Here is a 23,047-nt window from a genome sequence, read left to right as displayed (position 1 = left end):
CACGTTATGTCAAGAATCTGGGTATATTCTTACCATGTGTACGCCATATCCAAAAATTTCATTACTTCATACAGCATGTCCCACTCACTTTTTCTTACTATTGAATACACCATGAATTGTCAAACTGATAGAGCAAGCTTAACTGTGAAAATATCTAAACCTCCCAAGCACTTCCTAATTCATTTCACAAATATACGTGGTCTCAATTGTAATCTCAACAATGTCCATTTCCACTTGCAGTCTGCCAAACCCCATGTACTTTTTCTGACAGAATCTCAGTTATCAGTTGATTCAACTACTTCTCATCTCAGATGCCCAAATTATTCGCTGTATGATTCCTTTCGCCTCAAAGGTGGTATTGGTGCATTTGTCTATTCTGATATTCCCTGTCAGAGACATGGAAATTTGGAATCTCCTCTCTTTGATCTTCTCTGGTTTAAAATCTCTCTACCTCATTGTGTAAAATTCATCTGTTGTCTCGACCATTCTCCCAACTCCACTAATCACTTGGAGCTCTCTTTGACTTCCTCTCTTTGCAACTTGACTTTCTCTAGTCCAACTTTCCTAACAGTGAGGTAATTTTCCTAGGTGATTTTAATGTTCACAACTCCAGCTGGCTTCCGTTTTCTAGTCACACCGACCCAGCTGGTCGAGATGCTGAGGCTTTTGCAATTACTAATGACCCTGCACAGATTGTTCATTTACCTACAAGAATACCGGACAATCCTAATCATACAGCCAACACGCTTGATCTTTTTCTCACAAACAACCCTTCTAAGTACACTGTTGAAGTGAGAGGTCCTTTAGACACTTCAGATCACAACTTGGTGATTGTCTCTTCTCCAATGGAACCTTTATCTCATGGCTATTCCCAACCTCGTGTTGTTTGGCATTCCATGAATGCAAAATGGGATGACCTGCAAGACTTTTTTTCTTTGGTCGGATTACTGTTTCCAAACTTCTGATGTCAACGTTTGCTCAGATTGTGTCAGTGAAATTATTCTTGCAGGAATGGAATCCTTTATCCCACACTCCACTTTAAAATCTCGTCCTCTATCTAAACCTTGGTTTTCCAATAAATGTGCTAAGGCTGTTCAAGAGAAAATGTTGCATATCCTAATTGGCTTGTTTCTAATTCTCCAGTTTCATTTTCTGCCTACACCAAAGCTCGCAACAATTGTAAAGCAGTTATTAATCAGTCCAAACTAGAGTTTGAACAGGCTGAGGGTAGAAAACTTGCTTTTTGCCCTAATGGTAGCCGAGCATTCTGGTCTCTTGCCAAAGTTATTGGCAGCAACATTTGCCCATCTCTGCTCCCACCTCTGTCCAAACCAGATGGTTCTGTTGTCACTTCAGCCAAGGATAAAGCTGACCTGCTAGCATCCCATTTTTCTTCTAACTCATGTAATAATGATCTTGGTAAAAAACCTCCCACAACGCTCCATTCAATGCCTCCTGTGGTCTTCCGTCAAATGGATGTTAGAAGGATTTCAACGAATCTTGATGCTAAGAAAGCTCCAGGTCCTGATGCTGTTTCTCCACTTGTTCTCAAAACCTGTGCTCCTGAACTTACTCCTATTCTTTGCCACCTTTTTTCACTTTCTTATTCCAAAGGTGTTTTTTTTTCCTTCTGCTTGGAAATTTGCTCATATCCAGCCAGTTGCTAAAAAGAGTGACAAATCCCTCCCATCCAGTTATCGTCCCATTGCAATTACTTCTACTCTTTCTAAAGTAATGGAGAAATCAATTAACCGCCAACTCTTAAACTAGCCAGAAACCTTCTGTCTGATCAACGATTGCCAGTGTCGATCCACTGGTAATATTCTGGCTTATGTTATCCATTTATGGACTAATTCAATGGAAAGGTTCGGTGAAACACAAATAGTTGCTCTTGACATCTCAAAGGCTTTCAATCGTGTTTGGCATAAAGGTCTTCTAAACAAGCTTCCACCTTCTTGTTTGCCAACTGTTTTTAGTAATTGGTTATCCAGTTTTCTCTCTGATCACTCACTGAGGGTGATGGTAGATGGGGCTTCTAACTTTTCCACTAATGCCGGTGTCCCCCAAGGTATAGTTCTTTCCCCCACTCTTTTCCTCTTGTATATCAATGACTTTCTTCCATTGACTGGAAATCCCATCCATAGTTTTGCCAATGATAGCACATTGCATTCCACTTTCCATTTTGAGAAACCTTGTTCTGCTCAATCAGCTTCAACTTCTCGAAAATCTCTACCAATTCCATAAATGCTGATCTTCAGGTAATTCTCCAGTGGGGAAAAGACAACTTAGTTGATTTCAACCCTTCTAAAACTCAGTCTTGTCTTATATTTCGCAAAAAGGATTCTTCTGCTCCTATGCTTATCTTTAGTGACACTCTGATTTCTAGGCAAAACGATATATCTCTTTTGGGGATTACCCTGAATTCTAATCTCCCTTGGCACAAGCACATTACAAATATTGCTTCCTCTGCATTTAAAAAACTTGGTTTTCTCTTTTGCTCTCGGCATTACTTTTCTCCCAAACAACTGCTCACTCTATAAATCGCAAATCTGCCCTACCATGGAATATTGTTCCCACATCTGGGGTGGTGCTCCCAAAACCTCTCTCAGGCTTCTTGATTCCATTCAGAAGAGGGCAGTTAGATTAATCAATGATTCATCTCTAACAGAGCCTCTTCACTAGCTGTCTCAGACGTACTGTTTCTGCTGCATGCCTCTTCTACAGATACTTCTATGGGCACTGTTCTTTTGAATTGGCTTTTATAATTCCTGCTCCCTCTTTCAAAACAGTCAAAATATGTGCCGCCACCAGCCAACATCCATTTACTGTCCAACTTCAAACCCACAGAACCAACTTTTCATCTTCCTCGTTTATTCATTCAACTGCCATTTTATGGAACAACCTTCCTTCATACGTATTTCCTGAAAATTGCAGTCTACAGAAGTTCAAGTCCATTGTCAACAAATATCTTCTTTCATCTTCTCAACCTCCAACCCAAGCACGGTACTAAGAATTAGAGGTTCTAATACCTCTCGTGTTTGGGGTTTACATAAAAAAATAAATAAATAAATTTAAAAAAATACGCATAAATATTTATTTTCATAAATATTTTTGTGCATGTTTATTAAACAATTTATACATTATAAATAAATTTTTTATTATATATACTGGGTGGTTATAAAATATGTTGCCTTATTCAGGAAACCATAGTGTTAAAACGATTGGAGATAGCACTGTGAAAATCGGTGGGTATGCCATTTAAGATATGGGGAAGCGATTTACAAAAGAAAGAAAAAAAAAACTCAAATTTCAGCAAACTGGGGGAGAAATTGACACCGTAAACATGAGATGGAATACTTAACTCAGGATTAGAATTAATATCAGAAATTAGAAATCCACAGATATTCTTTTTTTTTTTTTTTTTATGTAAACCCCAAACACGAGAAGTATTACAACCTATAGTACTTAGTACCGTGCTTCGGTTGGAGGTTGAGAAGACGAAAGAAGATATTTGTTGACCTTGAACTTCTGAAGACTGTCATTTTCAGAAAATACGTATGAAGATTGTTCCAGAAAACGGCAGTTGAATGAATAAACGGGAAGATGAAAAGTTGGTTCTGTGAGTTTGAAGTTGGACAGTAAATGGATGTTGGCTGGTGGCGGCACGTGTTCGGACTATTTTTAAAGAGAGAGCGGGAATTATAGAAGCCAATTCAGAAGAACAGTGCCCATGGAAGTATCTGTAGAAGAGGCATGTAGCAGAAACAGTACGTCTATGAGACAGCGAGTGGAGACACTCTGTTAGAGATGAATCATTAATTAACCTAACTGCCCTCTTCTAAATGGAATCAAGAAGCCTGAGAGAGCCTTTGGGGGCACCACCCCAGATGTGGGAACAATATTCCATGGCAGGGCGGATTTGCGATTTATAGAGTGAGCAGCTGTTTGGAAGAAAAGTAACGCTGAGAGAGAAAGAGAAAACCCAGTTTTTTAGATGCAGAGGAAATATTTGTAATGTGCTTGTGCCAAGAGAGATTACAAGTCAGGGAATTCCTCAAAAAAAAATATCATTTTGCCTAGAAATCGAAGTGTCACTAAAGATAAGCATAGGAGCAGAAGAATCCTTTTTGCGAGATATAAGACAAGACTGAGTTTTAGAAGGGCTGAAATCAACTAAGTTGTCTTTGCCCCACTGGAGAATTACCAGAAGATCGGCATTTAAGGAATTGGTAGCATATTTTCGAGAAGTTGAAGCTGACTGAACCGGGAAAGGTTTCTCAAAATGGAAAGTGGAATGCAATGTGCTATCATCAGCAAAACTATGGATAGGATTTCCAGTCAATGGAAGAAGGTCATTAATATACAAGGGGAAAAGAACCTTGGGGGACACCGGCATTAGTGGAGAAGTTAAAAGACAGAAAGCCATCTACCATCACCCTCAGTGAGCAATCAGAGAGAAAACTGGATAACGAATTACTAAAAACAGTTGGCAAACCATAAGATGGAAGCTTCTTTAGAAGACCTTTATGCCAAACACGATCGAAAGCCTTTGAGATGTCAAGAGCAACTACTTGTGTTTCACCAAACCTTTCCATTGAATTAGTCCATAAATGGGCAACATAAGCCAGAATATCACCAGTGGATCGATCGTTGATCAGACGGAAGGTTTCTGGATAGTTTAAGAGTTGGCGGTTAATTGATTTCTCCATTACTTTAGAGAGAGTAGAAGTAATTGCAATGGGACGATAATTGGATGGGAGGGATTTGTCACCTTTTTTAGGAACTGGCTGGATATGAGCAAATTTCCAAGCAGAAGGAAAAACACCTTTGGAATATGAAAGTGAAAAAAGGTGGCAAAGAATAGGAGTAAGTTGAGGAGCAGAGGTTTTGAGAACAAGTGGAGAAATACCATCGGGACCTGGAGCTCTCTTAGCATCAAGATTCGTCAAAATCCTTTTGACAGAAGACCACAGGAGGCATTGAGTGGAGCGTGTTGCAAATGGTTAGAGGTGTTTTACCAAGATCATTAATACATGAGTTGGAAGAAAAATGGGATGCTCGCAGGTCAGCTTTATCCTTGGCTGAAGTGACAACAGAACCATCTGGTTTGGACAGAGGTGGGAGCAGAGATGGGCAAAAGTTGCGGCCAATACCTTTGGCAAGGGACTTGAGAATGCTCGGCTACCATTAGGACAAGAAGCAATTTTTCTACTCTTAGCCTGTTCAAACTCTAGTTTGGACTGATTAATAACTGATTTACAATTTTTGCAAGCCTTGGTGTAGGCAGAAAATGAGACTGAAGAATTAGAAACAAGCCAATTAGGATATGCAACATTTTCTCTTGAACAGCCTTAGCACATTTATTGGAAAACCAAAGTTTAAATAAAGGACGAGATTTTAAAGTGGAGTGTGGGATAAAGGATTCCATTCCTGCAAGAATAATTTCAATGACACGATCTTAGCAAACGTTGACATCAGAAGTTTTGAAACAGTAATCCGACCAAGGAAAAGAAAAGAAATTTCACAGGTCATCCCATTTTGCATTCTTGTAATGCCAAACAACACGAAGCTGGGAATAGCCATGAGATAAAGGCTCCATTGTAAAAGAGACAATCACCAAGTTGTGATCTGAAGTGCCTAATGGACCTCTCACTTCAACCGTGTACTTAGAAGGGTTGTTTGTGAGAAAAAGATCAAGCGTATCGGCTGTATGATTAGGATTGTCCGGTATTCTTGTAGGTAAATGAACAATCTGTGCAGGGTCATTAGTAATTGCAAAAGCCTCAGCATCTCGACCAGCTGGGTCGGTGTGACTAAAAAATGGAAGCCAGCTGGAGTTGTGAACATTAAAATCACCAAGGAAAATTACCTCACTGTTAGGAAAGTTGGACTGGAGAAAGTCAAGTTGCAAAGAGAGGAAGTCAGAGCTCCAAGTGATTAGTGGAGTTGGGAGAACGGTAGAGACAACATATGAATTTGACACAATGAGTTAGGGAGATTTTAAGCCAGAGAAGATCAAAGAGAGGAGATTCCAAATTTCCAGGTCTCTGACAGGAATATCAGAACAGACATATGCACAAGTACCATCTTTGAGGCGAAAGGAATCATACAGTGAATTATTTGGGCATCTGAGATGAGCAGTAGTTGAATCAACCGATAACTGAGATTCTGTCAGAAAAAGTACACGGGGTTTGGCAGACTGCAAGTGGAAATGGACATTGTTAAGATTAGAATTGAGACTACGTATATTTGTGAAACGAATTAGGAAGTGCTTGGGAGGTTTAGATCTTTTTGCAGATAAGCTTGCTCTATTAGTTTGACAATTCATGGTGTATTCAATAGTAAGAAAAAGTGGGTGGGACCTGCTGTATGAAGTAATGAAATTTTTGTACATGGCGTACACATGGTAAGAATATACCGAGCTCCTTGACATAACGTGGCCTCGACAATACTCCACGCATACACACTACTCGGACTCCCTCCAGTCACTATCTGGCAGAGTAGAGGTAGCAAGATTATACACTAGCTGATCCGGAAGCCTCCTAGAGAGTTACCAATAGGTTCGGTCCGGTGCACTAACTAGTGGCCGGCCTGCGAACACCATTTTAGAGCTGTACCTTGAAATGTAAGGAATATTGGATCTCGCCACGATGTTCATCATAACCTCAAAAGTCATCAATCATACTGCATGATGGAAGAGATAGGATAGGGTTGACCGGAACTTAGCTCTAGAGACTAAACATGGGTTCTACCACTTCAAGCCTCCAATAAGCAGTGGTGGTATTGCACCAGTTGATCAGAGTTATTTACCACCTAGTACTTACTGCCTGGTAACATAGAGGGGTGCATTCCTCCACATGGTGTGGGCATCACACCTTGATCCCTGCTTACATTGATTCACACCTGGGTGAATCACCCACCATTATTTGTGCATGGAGGTTATACCCAGGATTACTAACAGTCCCACCATTGTGAAGGAGCAAGCAGAGGATTTGGCTGTCACAGACCATTTGCTGAAATTGGGTCCACTTAACTTGAGTGTCACCCGAATATCAGTTCCATCAGCGTTTTAGACTCCCAAGTAGCAAGTGCAGCTTGTCTGGCATATCTGAAAGAATGTCTTTGACAACCTCGAGGACCTAAGGACCAAGGATCTATGTGCTTTCCTTCACTTGAGATAACGTTCTGAAAACAGAGAACTGCATGTGACAGTTTCACATAGAATCTCATTGGGGATGTTGGCTACATGCTGTTTAATGCTTGCTTTCAAATCGACAAGCATCTGCATGCTGCCACAGTAAACTGTCTTTCAGGTATTTCCATAGCCAGAAATTACAGGGATTGAGATCTTCTGATTGGGCTGGCCAGAACTGCCAAAAGTCTCTAGAAATGATGTGATCATTTCTGAATGTTGAAAGGAGCAGTTCCTTCACTTGTCGACCAACGTGGGGGGGGGGGGGGGCATGGTCTCCAAGCATTACTTGCAGAGTGGGAATAATGCGATCTCTTATAAGAGCACAGTACTACACACTAGTTACCGTACACCTTACAGGAGGGGGGCACGAGGTGTAGACTCTTCAAAGAAAAATGGTCCAATTATAAACTCTGCTGTGAATTACTGTAACATATGGACTTTGTAGTGGTCTTTCATGCACAGCAGATGGACGAGAAGTTCCCCTATTCAGCAGTTTTGTGCATTTACAGCCCCATAAAGAATGAACTGTGCCTCATCGGACCACAAGATCAGTTAAGCCCATATATCGTCAAGTTCCATACGAGCCAGAAATTGTAGAGGAGTCTATTCGTTGTTGCTGATCACAAGACTTTAGTTCTTGCACTTAATGAATCTTGTACAGGAACCAGCGTAAAATTATTCGTGACTGTGGTAAATTCAATCTTTACATACAGTAGACCAAGGAAGGTTCAAGTCTCTTGACACCTCTGGCAGGCACTTCTGATTGGTAGTGTTTTGCATTATGACCATTGCAACTGCCACTTCATCCACTACCTCCATTCCGATACATGGTCGTCCCCTGCCTAGAATTAAACATAACTCCCCAGTCAGTCGCTTCAAATTTCTTTATTAGTTTTTGAAGCCCCACTGACATTAAAGGTCCTTTACGGAAACCTTTAAGTTTCCGATATTCGTGTAGTGCTGCATTAGCATTACTATTATTCTGGTAGAACAGTTTTACTAAAAGAGCACGTTCCTTTTTTGTAAGAGCCATAATGGTTATTGACAATGGTATTGGCCTTTCTGCTTTTATCTAACAGGATGTCATTTCCGTAAGCAGCATATCTCGAAATAAATGACAATTTTTACATATGTGCAACGCCGTTTTTCCCCATGGTGGCAGAAATTTGAACTAATTTTTTTTCTTCTACAAATTGCTTCCCCATACTCTAAATGACATACCCACCGATTTTCACAGTACTAACACTAACCGTTTTGACACTAGGGTCTCCTAAATATGGAAATTTATTTTATAACCACCAGGTATATAAATCTTTATATGTTTAAAAATTTATAAAAATATAAATTTAGTGACTGGATATAAAAATGATAAGTCTGCCTCTGGATTGGTGAAGTACACTCAAAGCAACTGTGGTAAATTCAAAATAATTAAAAAAAAAAGTTTGATTTCCTTCCAAAAATTCTAATATTTCTTTTTTTTTTATCCAATTCTTTATATTTCATTAAGAGATCAAATATAGTGAAGCTAGTTATTATTATTATCATGCTAAAAATTAGCAAAATTCGACCTTTGTTTTTACAACCTTTGTTCCACCGGTTGGTGGAACAAAGGTTGTAAAAACAGGAATGAAGGAAAAATTGTTTATTATTTTTTTCTATCCTTCCCCTTCTGCATTTCTGTTGCAAGCAGAAATATATCCCCCCCTTGATTTTGACTTCGGATTTTCAATCCTATTCTGGTTCAATGTCCTGGTTTTAATACATGGTTGGGAACTGAAGCTCTAGAAAAAAATATGGCTTTGCTTAATAATCACATTTCATACATAACCTTTAAGAAAATAAAAGGTCAAAAAAATGTGCTAAGAAAAAAATGGAACAAATATATTAATTTGACAAAAATAGATAACTAAAAAAATAGCCATAAAATGGGACTGTGCTGTTTTGTTGAAAATGGAAAATATAGTCATCTCTGACATTATGTGATGTATAGAAAAGAGAACAAACAGCAAGAAATCTGTTTGGCAAAACCAGACTGAACTATGTGTGCAGGAAAACAAACTGAATAATTATGTGGAATATAATTTTATGACCAAGTATATAAAAACTATATCAAAAATAGTACTAACATAAATTTTACCACAGATATGTTTGTATAATGATTCAATATAACCCATGAACTTGCACTTACTCAAATCTGTTACTGTAGTAATCAAGAAAACTTAGTAAGAGTTCTCCCAGGGACTGTGTATTTTTTGAAGTAAAGTGAAACTCTTGCTGATTTTGCCACCTGTTTCCATATGTTGGGTAATGTTTTCTCTAAGTAAAGAAAAGGAAAAAATAATTTCATATATCTCCAAACAGACAGATGTATAAATAAATGCTTTTTATTATCAAGTAATGGGACACTAATGAATATTTGACAATTACACAGACTACAAATACAGCATTGTTTTTTTTAATATTAGGCATAGCAGTGTGACAAAGAAATGGCATATGAATAGAATGTATATCAGTTCAACAAAAATGGATCATGATCTGTTAATCTGCAATAAGGATTCATCAAAGATATTAGGAAAGAAATTTAAATTAAGCTGTGAACTAGTTTTTCAATGCTGTTTTCTCAAACACTTTTTTTTTTTTTCTTTTTTTGTATAGTACTGTACCCAGAGCTAGTGATGCAGAATAATTTGATAAGTTATTTTACATCTGGAAATTGAAATACAATGTGCTATTATTAGCAAAGCTATGGAGAGGATTTCCAGTCAATGGAAGGTCATTATTATACAAGAGGAAAAGAGTGAAAAAAAAAAAGAACTGAACCTTGTAAAACAACAGCATTAGTGGAGAAGTTAGAAGAAAGAGTGCCATCTACCATCAAGTTAGAAGAAAGAGTGCCATCTACCATCACCTGCAGTGAGCAGTCAGAGAGAAAATTGGATGCCCAATTACAAAAAAACAAAACAAAACAAAAACATCAGCAAGCTATAAGATAGAAGCATATTTAAAAGACCTTTATGCCAAACACGATCAAAAGCCTTTCAAATGTCAACAGCAACTGCTTGATTTTCACCAAACTTTACCATTGAATTTGTCCATAGATGGGTAACATAAGCCAATATATCACCAGTGGATCAACATTGGTGATATACTGGCAGACCTTGAAACTTTCCATCTGATCAGTATTCGTACAGCAAATAATTAGAACAACTAAGATGTCTGTTTGACTCAACAGATAATCGGAATTCTGTCAGAAAAAGTAAGTGGGATTAGCTGTAAGTGGAAATAGGCATCGTTGAGACTGAAACTGAGACCGCATATTTGCGAATGAACAAGGAAAAGTTTGTGAGGTTGGTTTAGATCTTCTTGCAGATAAGTTTGTTCTATTACTTTGATTATTCATGATGTATTAAGTAGTGAAGAAAAGGTGGGGAGGAATATGTTGTATGAAGTAGTGAAATTTTTGGATATGGGGTACATAGAGCCCCAAGATATACCCAGCTCCAATACATAAGGTGGCCTCAACGATACCCTCTGCATGCACACTACTCAGTCTTCCTCCAGTCAGAATAGAGGCAGCATATTATACACTAGCTGTTCCAGATGCTTCTTAGATGCACACCATTTTAGAGGTGTATCCTTCAAATGTAAGGAAGATTGCATCTTGCGATGATGCCCATCATAACCTCAAAAGACATCAATCATACTGCATGATGGAAGACATTGGGAGTTCCTGGAGCTTTGTTCTGGATAATAAACATGGGTTTTGCCACTCTTCAACTCCGATAAGCAAAGTGGATGTACTGCATCAATTGCCGACCGGGCTAGCCGAGTGGGTAAAGTACCTGCCTAGCAACCCAAAGGTCGCGGGTTCAAATCCCGCCTCGGGCTTGGATCAAAGTACTGCAAAAACCTTGGGAGGTGCATTATGGCCACAGAAGCTGATGCGCCAACAACTACAAAAAAAAAAAAAAAAAACTGCATCAATTGAGTCAGTCATCTACTACTTAGAACAAAGGAATGGGATGCAAAGATTTCAGAAAAGCTTTCAATACTGTTTTACATAAAAGATTACTGAACAAACTGGAGCAGTGTGGCATTAGGGGCAAGCTACTGCTATGGATAAAGGGACAGTTGAGTGGAAAGTGGTTGTCAATGAGCACTGCTCTTCTTGGACTACTATTATTAGTGGAGTTCCCCAGATTTCAGTGCTGTGCCCTATATTTATTGATGATAGTGATGAAGGCATATCAGGCTCAATGTCCAAGTGATGATACAAAGATCGGCAATGTGGTTAATGACAGTAATCAGCATATGATACTGCAACTAGACAAAAAAAAATTAGGAATGGGCCTGCTGAGAAGTAGTAACTGAAGTTTAACATTGACAATTTAACATTACTTCTTGTATGCAAGGTACTGCATACAAGTAGAAGTAATCTCAGAATAACTGTTTAGTTAAACACAAATTTCTCTGAATGCAGATGGGCTGCTAGGAAGCTCGGGAATTTTTCCAGCAGGGATAAGGAGATAATATCTTGTTGTATAAAGCAATGTTTAAGCCACATCTTCAATACTGCATACAATCTGGAGGCTTCATTTTAGGAACAATGTGGATCTGTTGGAATGAATGCAGAGAAGGGCATTGAGATTAGTGAGAGGAACAAAGAAAAGTCAGTTCTACAAATTGCAACAATCCAAAATTAGGCACTTGCAAGGAGATCTGAATGAGGTGTTTGTGTTGTAGTATGGTTTTAGGAGCATCAACAACTTAGGCCATATTGCTCTATATATATTATCTGTAAATTGCATGTGTTCTGTGCCGATTTTCTGTTTGCTGGACGAAAAACCTGAGTTTTCAGGAGGGGGAAAAACCCTGCTACCCTCACCAAGACAAACAAACTCAGCCATGTTCACTGACAGGACTCACTCATGTCTTTTCCACCCAGTGTGAGGAGTATGCGATTCTACCCATGAGGGCTTGAGGTGTTTAAGGCTTGTAACAAATTCAGTAAGCTCAATACTCAAGACAATTATTAGTGGGGATGGTCAGGTTATATGGAAGTGTTGTTTTTTTTTTTTTTTTTTTTGATAATACTGTATAAGCTTCCTTTCTTGCATAATTGCCACTAATACTAAATTGAATACTGCTTTAAAATAACATTTATGTATATACCCAAATTTAAAATTGAAAGATAACCAGACACAATCACAAATTGCTATAAAGTTGCATTCATATAAAGTGACTTTATGATACTTCTGTGTTTACATGTCCACTCTTATCAGTGGACACAGGTGAAATTAATAAAACTTAATTTATTAACCTGCTGGTTAGTATGAATCAGAGCTGTACTATTTAATATGTTCTACGTTGATAATAATATTAGTAAAATAATAAGAGGAGTTTACCTCAATATAGTGCGTAGAACACTTCCGTATGATACCCTCCAGAAATTAAAACGGAAAAAAACGAAAAAAAGACAACTTACCGGTACATTAGAGTAAAATATAAATAATTAAATAATCAATTTAACACAATCCAAATCAATTTAAAACGATTTTCCTTCCTTAAGGAAGGAAAATCTTTAATGTACCGGTAAGTTGTCGATGTTTTCGTTTTTTCCGTTTTAATTTCTGGAGGGTATCATACGGAAGTGTTCTACGCACTATATTGAAGTAAACTCCTCTTATTATTTTACTAATATTAACCTGCTGGCTACCATTTACTAATATCATTCTTGTTAGATACTACAATGTTTTCTAATTAACATATAATGAACTTCAGTCCCACTTTTCTTTCCCCCCCCCACTTTGCTAACTTCACTAAAAAAATATTCTGTTCTCTCAAGTAGCTCAATGCTTTCCAAGATAAATTTTTAACCATAGTTTCTCTTTTGAAAATTGAAAATTCAAAAAGTTTTTTTTTTTTTTTTTTTTAGTTGTTGGCGCATCAGCTTCTGTGGCCATAATGCACCTCCCAAGGTTTTTGCATTTTACTCTGATCCAAGCCAGGGGCGGGATTCGAACCCGCGACAACCTTTGGGTTGCCAGACAGGCACTTTACCCACCTGGCTAACCCAGTCGGCTAAGAAGTTTTCACTGGATGAGGTGAAAATATTTTATGAAGTTGGTAAAAAATGTAAGCAAAAATACTTGTAATCAATGCCAGTGATGTCATTTGGTCTGCCTTGACTGATTGCCAGCTAGACATAAAAAAACACCGAATATGACAATGCCAATACTGAACCTCTGTTTACTGTATAAGACCTAGAAATACCACTATCTAAAACCAAAAACAATAAATGCCCAGGTTTTGACCTCTTAGAGGTTGAGATTATCAAAAAATTAGCGGAAATAGCACTATTAATAGATTAATAGTGCTATTTCCGCTAATTAATAACTGTATAACAGAAGGTATATTCCCAAAGATATGAAAAAAAGCTGTGTTAAGACTAATTCTGAAAATCCCCAAGAAACCTCCCTACCAATCCCAAATCATATAGACCAATAGCCCTACAAAATATACAAAAGACTAATACATAGCAGATTAGCTCAATACTACACAGAAGCAGATTTACATTCCAATAATCAGTAGGGTTTAAAGCAGGACAACTCTACGGAGGATGCCATGCACTACCTACTGTTTGTTATTTGTTATTTGGTTTTTTAGGAGCATTAGCAACTAAGGCCATATTGCTCCGGGATATGCGATGGTCATTTCTTGACCTTTCCGCATACTCCGTATTTGGTGGTGACGGGCTCGAACCCCGGTCTAATCAAGAAGCGTGTGCTACGCACTGCTGCTCCTTCCCACCTGGCTACGGAGGCGCCGCACTACCTACTGACAACAGTTAAAAACTCAGAGGAGAAATAAATGCTTGCAATCTCTATTGACTTTGCTGTCGCATTTGACTCACTCTGTTGGTCTAGTGTCCTTAGGAGGCTACGCCAGGCAAATGCCCCACAAAACCTCTATAAGGTAATAAACAGCTACCTTACAGACAGAAGTGTCAGTATGCACAAGGTTCCAGGAATTGATATGCCCTGTGAATAAAGGCTGCTCTCAGGGTTCAATTCTTGGCCCTTTCTTCTGGAAGATTGTTCTGGATGAATTTCTGGCCTTGGATCTGGGCTCCACGGAAAGCCTGGCCTTTGCAGATAACATGCTTTTCCTTGTAAAAGGTAACACGTAAGTGGTTGTAGAGCAAAGATCAAATGCTGCCCTCTTGCAGCTGCAGGAATGGACACAAATGCACATGCTCAAATTATCGCCCAAAAAACCAAATACTTCTGAAAGCCAATTTGGACATAAGATGTCAACAAATCAAAATTAACACAACCACTATAAAAATGGTAACAGAACTAAAATATCTTGGAGTAGTCTTCGATTCAAAATGAACTTTTTATCCCCATTTGACCTACTTGGCGAAGAAAGTGGGAAATTATGCAGGTATGATTGCTAGGATCACTCAAAAGAAAGACCCTGGCAATCATAAACTGTGCAATGTTCCTACCTGTTATCACCTATGGTGCCGGTGCGTGGTTCACCCGCTCAGCCATAGTAAGAAACAGGAATAAATTAGAATTGGTACAAAGGACAATACTTCTCACCATTACCAGAGCATGTCGCACAGTGAGCACACCTGCGCTACAGTTGTTGGCCGGAGCTCTCCGGCCAACAACTTTACCTGAAGGTAGCCAAAAAAGGGCTTGTATTATAGACTTAAAAAGATCATACCCACAATTTCTGGGGATAGCCCTTGATACAGCCAACACCTTCAATGCTGAAAGAAAAAGAATAGTCACAAACTCCATGAGCTAGGGCAAACAAAATGGGAGCAGGAAACCAGAGGTCTAGTTACCAAAAGGTTTCTGCCACAGGTGGCAGTGGTCAGCCCAAAGCCGCCTAAGTGGTATATATGCTCCTTGACTTTTTACAACATTCATATTGACAGGTCACTGCTCCGTAAAGGCAAAACTAACCTCCTTAGGGCTGACTGATGACCTAAATTGCACCTTAAAAGAGCTACAAAAAATATCAGCTGTGGTGAGAGTGAGGACTGGGCACACATTCTATATGAATGTATAATTTATGCCATCCCCAGAACACAGCTAATAGCACAGAATGGTCCCCTTCCAAGGGTAGAAGAACATCCATTCATTATAAAAGAGCATTCATTATAAAGCCTTTACAACCTTCAACACAGAAAGTATTTGAAATGCACAGAACTATCCAAAGAATGGCAATTCAGCCCCCAGCAATTAAACAATAATCAATAGTTAAAATTGCCCACGTCTCCCACCATGCCCAGATGATGACCTAACAACTGTCAGAACAGCAATATTCTGCACCCTGACATGACAAAACCGGATTGACCTGCCATGTGTAGTCCTGGGGCCACAATTAAATAATTACTTATTTAGGGGAGGGAGATGTACAGGCAGCCAGGGAAACAGATTAGCTGAAAAATATCAGTAAGCTGGTAGCAATGGGATGCAATGTAGAATGAAAGAAGAGTGAATAGGCTGGTCACTGAGTGAATTAGGAATTATGGTAAAAGAGAATAAATGTCAGTTCTAGTGAAAGAAAGAGTGACCCAGCACGAGGGGAAAGAGAGTGAATGGGAATAAGTGGAAGAGCAAATGTAATTGGCTGAAAGAATACAAAGTTAATAATAACTTGCGCTACAAAGATTTACTAACAACACAAACACTCTCACTGCATTCTCCCCTGGCCTGCAAAAAACTTGCAGCTGGGCCTGCACCACAATTGAAGAATAACAATAAGTTGAGAGTGCAGTGCAGAAAGCAACAGTCGAACAAATGAAATTAAAGCCAGAAGAATGAGAGTGTGTGTGAGGGGAAAAAAAAAAAAACACATAAATGTTAGTTAAGTACACACAAACCCTAGTTTTAATCTTTTATATTTCTTTCTTATTTAGCTTAATTATTAAGCATTAGTATTTAAATGGCTACACACCATTGCATCCCCCTGTGTGAGAAAGAGATGAATGAGTGAGCAAGAAAAAAAAAAAAATTACACACACACACACACAGTGCTTTTTTTTTTGTAAAAAAAAAAAAAAAATAGGTGCCGGTACTCATTCTTTGCTATCAGGAAAAATTGAAAATTAAAAGGACATGAAAAGTACAGTACTCTAAAAAATTATTTCCTGATATTGTTACTTTAGTAGTAATGTTTTTAGAATAAGAACAACAAATTAAGTATATTAACATACAGTTTATTAAGCATAAATTTATTATTCAAGTATATAAAAAATAAGTAATAAGTAAAAAATAAGTAAAAATTAGTAAAAATAATTTCATAATAAAGTTTTTATAGAATATTCCAAATTTTTATTGAGTTCTCATCCAACACACTATGCCCACTTCTTTTCTTACTGTTTGTGTCTGTTGCTGAATGATGTTTCTGAAGCAGCCACGAATCGACACATTTGCTGGATCGAAGTTTGTCACCGGTGGGCCTACAATTTTAAGAAATAGTAGTGAGGAAATTATTTTTGTCATCTACAAAGCTCTGGTTGGGCTGACGATCAGATTCATTTTTGCAAATCCTTGTTCACATTCACCTGATGAAATTTGTATCATACTCAGTGTTCATCAAATGCTCTTTAATTCTTCCGAAACCGTCCTATCAATTAGGTATTCCCGAAAGGCATGAATTGTATCTCTTTCATTTAATTGAAGGCCAATTGACAATTTTCTAACTTCTTTCTCACCATATGCCAACATTTTATGTTTAGAAGGTTTAATACCTTCGCTGTCCTCATTTTCCTTCTCTCATCATCGATATTGTCACTAGTTCTTAAATTTGAATTTTTTCTTTTCTTTTTTCTTTTTTTTGAAACTGTCCAAAATGTCAGTGTCGTTCAGATATTCAGGTACTGTGACCAAACAGAAATAGGAAAAATTTGCGACAAAATGTGAATAACACACTTCCGCGAAACAACAGATGATTATCTGTCGGCGTAAAAAAAATAACTCCCTCCTAATTCTTGAACTGGGTGCTTACAATTGATTCACAGTGGGACCCAACCCATGATGCATGGAAAGTGAATTAAAATGTTGTTCATGTTGTTCTTATCATCTCATTAATTTATATGCTAAAAACAGGGCACTGGGATCGCAGAACAGTACGAACGGTGGATTTTTGGCTGCTGTAAAGGAATAAGTATTTTTTAATTTTTAGCATATTCTTCATTATTTAACATATGTATAAATCACAAATCTGCCCTGCCATGGAATATTGTTCCCACATCTGGGGTGGTGCCCCCAACATTGTGTTTTATGGAGATATTAAATAGGTTTAGTAGCGTTCGTTAGCTTCTTATTTTGAATTTAACCAGCGATTTTTGGAAGTTACAACTCCCGGTGTTGGCTCCAATATTGTTGAACTAGCTGCCATATTATAGTCGATAAGAAATAGCTTAATGTATATATATCTCAAACTGATAGCTTAAGGTATGAAGTTAAACTAGATAGCATAATACGAAGCACTGTATTAGAAATCTGTTAGCTAATTATAGTATTATCAATTAATCAAAAATATTATTAATCTTATTAAATTTCATTGTTAATTGAATTGTATTTAAACGGAAATCATGACCCAGACTAGAACTGTGAAGCAAAGATCAGACTAGCGAGAGTGCTATGGCTCGGGGGAGAAATAAAGAGGGCGATTCTCCAACACATCACAGTCTCAAAAAATGTGCGAAATGTGAAATGTTTGCTGACCTTTCTAAAACAGGACATGATCTAGCCAAGGAGGATGCCTTTGTGTGTGCTAGGTGTCTGGAGTGTCAAGAAATTAGGTGCCAACTCAGCATACTGATGGGCATCTATGAGAACTTGAGGTATAGGATAAATGCCATCGAAGAAATTAATATGAGGGGCCCATCAGGCTCTCAGCTGCTCAGCTAGATGATAGAGCTCACTCCTGTGCATCAGGCAACACAGAGGCAATCTCCAAGGCAGAATGCGCTGGTCCCAAAAGAATTAGTTATTGTTGGTGACTATTGTCAGGGAGACGGGGAATATACTTTGTAAGAAGAATAGGTGAAACAGGACCAGGGTATGTCTGCCAGGGGCAAAAGTTGATGACATTGTAGAGCAGATATCATCTTTTAAGGGCACAAAAGGTAATATTGTTATACATGTTGAAACTAATGACATTAAGAGTAAAAGATCTGCAGATTTACTCAACAAGTATAGGTTAATGTTGAAAAAAAGTTGCAAGTGAATGTGTGAAAGTGTCTGCAATTCTGCCCAGACACGAAAGGAGGGAGTATATGATCAGAGCCTTGTCAATCAATTCGACCCTGGAGAGATTGCGCAAGGCTCACGGGGTAGAATTTATTTCAGCCTGGTCTGTGCTTGTTGACAGGAGAGACTGCTTCTACAGGGATGGGATACACTTAAATAGAAAGGGTGCAAGAATATTTGCTGATGCTATCGAGACAGTGTTAGGTGGGTCGGAAACTGCTGGGGGGGGATACACAGACTAAAAGGTTAACAGTGGCTGCAGACAGAGGCAAAAGTGATCTTGCAATGCTTCTATTAGAATGGGCAGCAGACTGGAAAGCAAGGTAATGGAGATTTCCAGGACTGCTAGGAGTCTTAGTGGAACAAGTAAATACATGGGTTGTGTTAGGGTGGCTAGGAGCAGGAACAGGTGCATGTATACTTGTATTTTTTTTTTTTTATGGAAACTCCAAACACGAAAGGCATCAAAACCTATAGTACTTAGTACCGTGCATGGGTCGAAAGAGAAGTATGAGGGGAATGCCGGAAACTTTGCTCTAGAGACTAAACATGGGTTTCACCACTTCAAGCCTCCAATAAGCAAAGTGGTGGTATTGCACCAGTCGATGAGCGTCATCTACCACCTATGTACACCAATGCTAGGAGTGTAGTTAATAAATTTGATGAGCTTGAAGTGCTAGTAAAGACATCAAAGGCAGATATTGTTGGGATATCAGAGACGTGGTGTCACACAGATATAGGCAGTGCAGAGTTGGAATTTGGGGAGTACAATGTGCATAGGAAGGAAGGAAGGAAGGAAGGAAGGAGGGAGGGAGGGGTTATGCTGTTAGTTAAGAAACATTAAATCTAAGGAAGTGCATCCAATTGATCTTGGTGGACAATGCAATGTTGTGTCTGTTTGGTGTGACATAAGCACTGGAAAAGGAAAAATGAGATTAGGTGTGTGTTATAGGCATAATGAATCTGATGAATATAATGAGCAATTGTGCAGAGAAATAGAGTGGGCCAGTAAATCAGAATGTCTTATAATGGGGGATTTTAACTTTCCAGCTATTGATTGGAACTTGTCGGTTGATCACTCGCACACTAGCAAGACTTTTGTGGATTTATTGGATGACTGTTTTCTACAGCAACATGTTTGAAGGCAAACAGAGGGAGTAATACTATTGATCTGATTGTCAGTAGTAATTCTTCATGCATTAAGAATCTGCAGATAAAGGAACCACTGGGCAACAGTGATCAATGTATTGATGTGGGAATTATTTAAAGATGTAGCTACCATCAAGGCTAAAGGGAAGGGCTTTTGCTTTCGTAAAGGTGACTACAGAGGTCTCAGATAGTTTTTAAATTCTGTACAGTGGGATCAACCGATGATGTTACCAACAATGAATTCTAAATGGAAAGCCCTCACGGGACTTAATTTTGGAGGCTACTAGGCTTTTCATTCCAACTAAGAAATACTGTTCAAGGTTGAAGCCTAAATGGATGTCAGATGAATTAATGAGGCTAGTGGCAGAGAAGAAGAATGTGTGGGATGCATATAAATTATCAGGTGATACAGAAGCCTATGGCAGGTATAAACTAGTCTGTAATGAAGTCAAAAAGGAGGTTAGGCAGGCAAAGCCAGATTATGAGAAACCTTTGGCAAAGGATGCAAAGAAAAACAGCAAGGAGTTCTTTACTTATGTAAACTCTAGAAAGAAAGGGATGAATCAGATTAGACCACTTAACATAGATGGGTTGACTATTGATGATCATGCTCAAGGTAGCTGATAAACTGAATGAGTATTTTGCATCTACAGTCACACATGAGAAGTTATACAATGATGTTTTGTTATTTGGTTTTTAGGAGCATTAGCAACTAAGGCCATATTGCTCCGAGAATATGCGGTGGTCATTTCCAGACCTTTCCGCATCCTCCGTATTTAGTGGTGACGGGCTCGAACCCCAGTCTAATCAAGAAGCGTGTGCTACGCGCTGCTGCTCCTTCCCACCTGGCTATGGTGGCGCCCTTATACAATGAGGGGGGGGTGCCAGAAGTTTATCAAACACTAACAGGGAGCTAAGTGATTTTGTAATAACTGGGAGCAAAGTGGAGGAGAAATTGTTGAAGTTAAACATAAGGAAGGTATCTGGGGTGGACAGGATCTATCCAGTTATATTAGAGGAGGCAGCAAAGGAAGTAAGCAAACCCTTAGCCATAATTATGAGATTCTTTGGACTCAGGGGAAGTCCCTATGGACTGGAGGTGTGCAAAGGTATCACCAATTCACAAAGGAGGTTCAAAAGGTGACACAAGTGACTACAGACCTGTTAGTTTAACTTGTCTTCCGGGGAAAATAATGGAATCACTGGTTAAAGAAGCATTGCAGGATCATCTAGACAAGACTGCAGTAATAGTTAAGACACAGCATGGGTTTGTCAAAGGGAGGTCTTGTCTGACCAATTTGATTGCTTACTATGATGGGGTCACAAAGCAATTGAATGCCAAAAATAATTTTGATATCATGTACAGCAGGCCCCCGTTATAACGCAGTTCGCTTTACACTGATTCGCTATAATGCTGCCTCAGCACTCTTTTACAGATTGTATTTTTGGCATATTTAATGAAATTGTTTCATTTGATGGAGTCGATAGCTTGAAAATGAATATCAAAACAGCATTAAAACGTTTCCTGCGCCGACTTGAGAAATTTTCCCATGCTCAGTGATATTTTCTCGCACGCTAATTTAATAACAGTACAGTGACTTGTTACATAGTTCCAAGATCAACATTTTAAAAAAATGATCAAATATATTACTTGTAATATTTGCATTATGTGCATTTATCCGAAGTCTAGTCATCACTCAGTACAGTATTAGACATCGTGTGTAATGGACAGTTTAGTCGAACATTGTATCATAATTAATGCAACCAACGTCTGGACGCAGTACAAAAACTACAAATGTAAGAAAAAGACTGAATTTGAAAATTAAATTAGACGTTTCGAAGCGAATCGATTCCGGTCAAAGACAAGCGGATATGTGCCATAATTTAGGACTTGCAAGTTTAACTGTAAGAACAATTATAAAAAAAATAAAGAATTAATTTTAGCAGCGGGAAAGATAGCTGTTCCATTGCAAGCAACTAGGGCTAGGCCGGCTATTAGGATTTTATTGAAGATAATATCCAATGCAGAATTCAGTTAAGTTAAATATTATAAAAAAAAAAAAAAAAAAAAGAGAGAGAGAGAAAGGTTAGCCAATATGATCATCTGAAGAAAACTCACCTAAAAAAAAAATGTGGAACTATTTAAAACTAGTAAGGACTGGTTGAAAAGATTTAAAATCCAGGGAGAAGCCGCAAGTGCAGATTAAGGAGCCGAAACTTTCAAAAAACAACTTGTTAAAATTATTGAAGAGAGATATGTGTTATACTTCTCAACAAGTTTTTAACATAAATGAAGCAGGACTTTTATGGAAACTAATGCCTAAAAGAAGTTTCATATTGAAAGAAAAAAAACATGCCAGGTTTCAAAGCGGCGAAGGATCGATTGACTTTATTGTTGGGTGATAATTCAGCAGGGGATTTAAAATTAATACCCCTTTTAGTTTATTTGGAAGAGGGCCAAAGTTCAACCCAAAATCGACACATTTTTCTTGATTAAATTCATCAATTAAATTCATGATTTTAATTGGAATTTTAAGTTAAATTTTGATACGTAAGTAGTTACCACATAATTATATACGTATATAATGCAGAGTATTTTGTATGTACAAATATTTGAATATTAATTATTTTGACCGACATTTGTGCATCTTTTCACTACCGTTTATTATTGATTAGGAAATATCCTATGGCACCGACCACAACTCACAAATACATATGTTACCTTATGGGAATGCGGCACTCGCTTAGCACTGATTCACTTAGCGCTCTGTTTTTCCGGAACGAATTATCAGCATTAAGCAGGTGTCACCTGTACTTGGATTTCAGGAAAGCTTTTGATACTATACTGTTGCACATGAAAGACTGCTGTACAAACTGGAGAGGTATGGCATCAAAGGTAAGCTGCTACAATGGATAAAGGGATGGTTGAGTGGGAGACAACAGAGAGTGGTAATCAATGGACTAAAGGTATATATCAGGTTTAATGTCCAAGTTTGCAGATGATACAAAGGTTAGCAGGGTTGTTAACGACAGTAATGGCAGTATGCTACTCCAATTGGATCTAGATAAGTTTTTTCTAGATTGTTGTTTTCTGTATTTATAAATGATATTGATGATAGTATATCAAGCTTAATGTCCAAGTTTGCAGATGATACAAAGGTTCGCAGGGTTGTTAAGGACACTACTGACAGTATGCTGCTGCAACAGGATCGGGAAAGGTTGAGCACATGGGCTGAGAGGTGGTAAATGAAGTTTAACATATGGGAAACAGTAACCCCGGAGTAACATATCAACTCTGTGTAGAGAATGAAAAGGACCTGTGGGTAATTGTGCAGGCAGATATGAAGTTTCCTGAGCAGTGCAGATGGGCTGCAAGAGTAGCTCATGGTGTCTTGTCAATGATATACAGAAATTTTTCTAGCAG

General features: G+C 38.3%; 1 protein-coding gene across 1 annotated transcript in view; it reads right to left on the bottom strand.

Annotated features, from left to right (window-relative positions):
* The window catches only part of LOC150089378 (poly(A) RNA polymerase gld-2 homolog A-like), a 191,111-nt gene that overhangs the window by 20,721 nt on the left and 147,343 nt on the right, over positions 1–23,047 (bottom strand). Inside the window, exon 11 of the mRNA XM_090368554.1 lies at positions 9,384–9,511. Within this exon, the coding sequence (XP_090224680.1) occupies positions 9,384–9,511 (128 nt within the window). The remainder of the gene's footprint in view (positions 1–9,383; positions 9,512–23,047) is intronic.

The sequence above is a fragment of the Mastigoproctus giganteus genome, chromosome 2, assembly GCF_048544385.1.
Source record: "Mastigoproctus giganteus isolate SK-2022 chromosome 2, ASM4854438v1, whole genome shotgun sequence".
In the NCBI taxonomy this organism is placed as follows: Eukaryota; Metazoa; Arthropoda; class Arachnida; order Uropygi; family Thelyphonidae; genus Mastigoproctus; species Mastigoproctus giganteus.
Note: the sequence above shows the minus strand (reverse complement) of the source record. Positions and strands in the feature narration are given on the sequence as shown.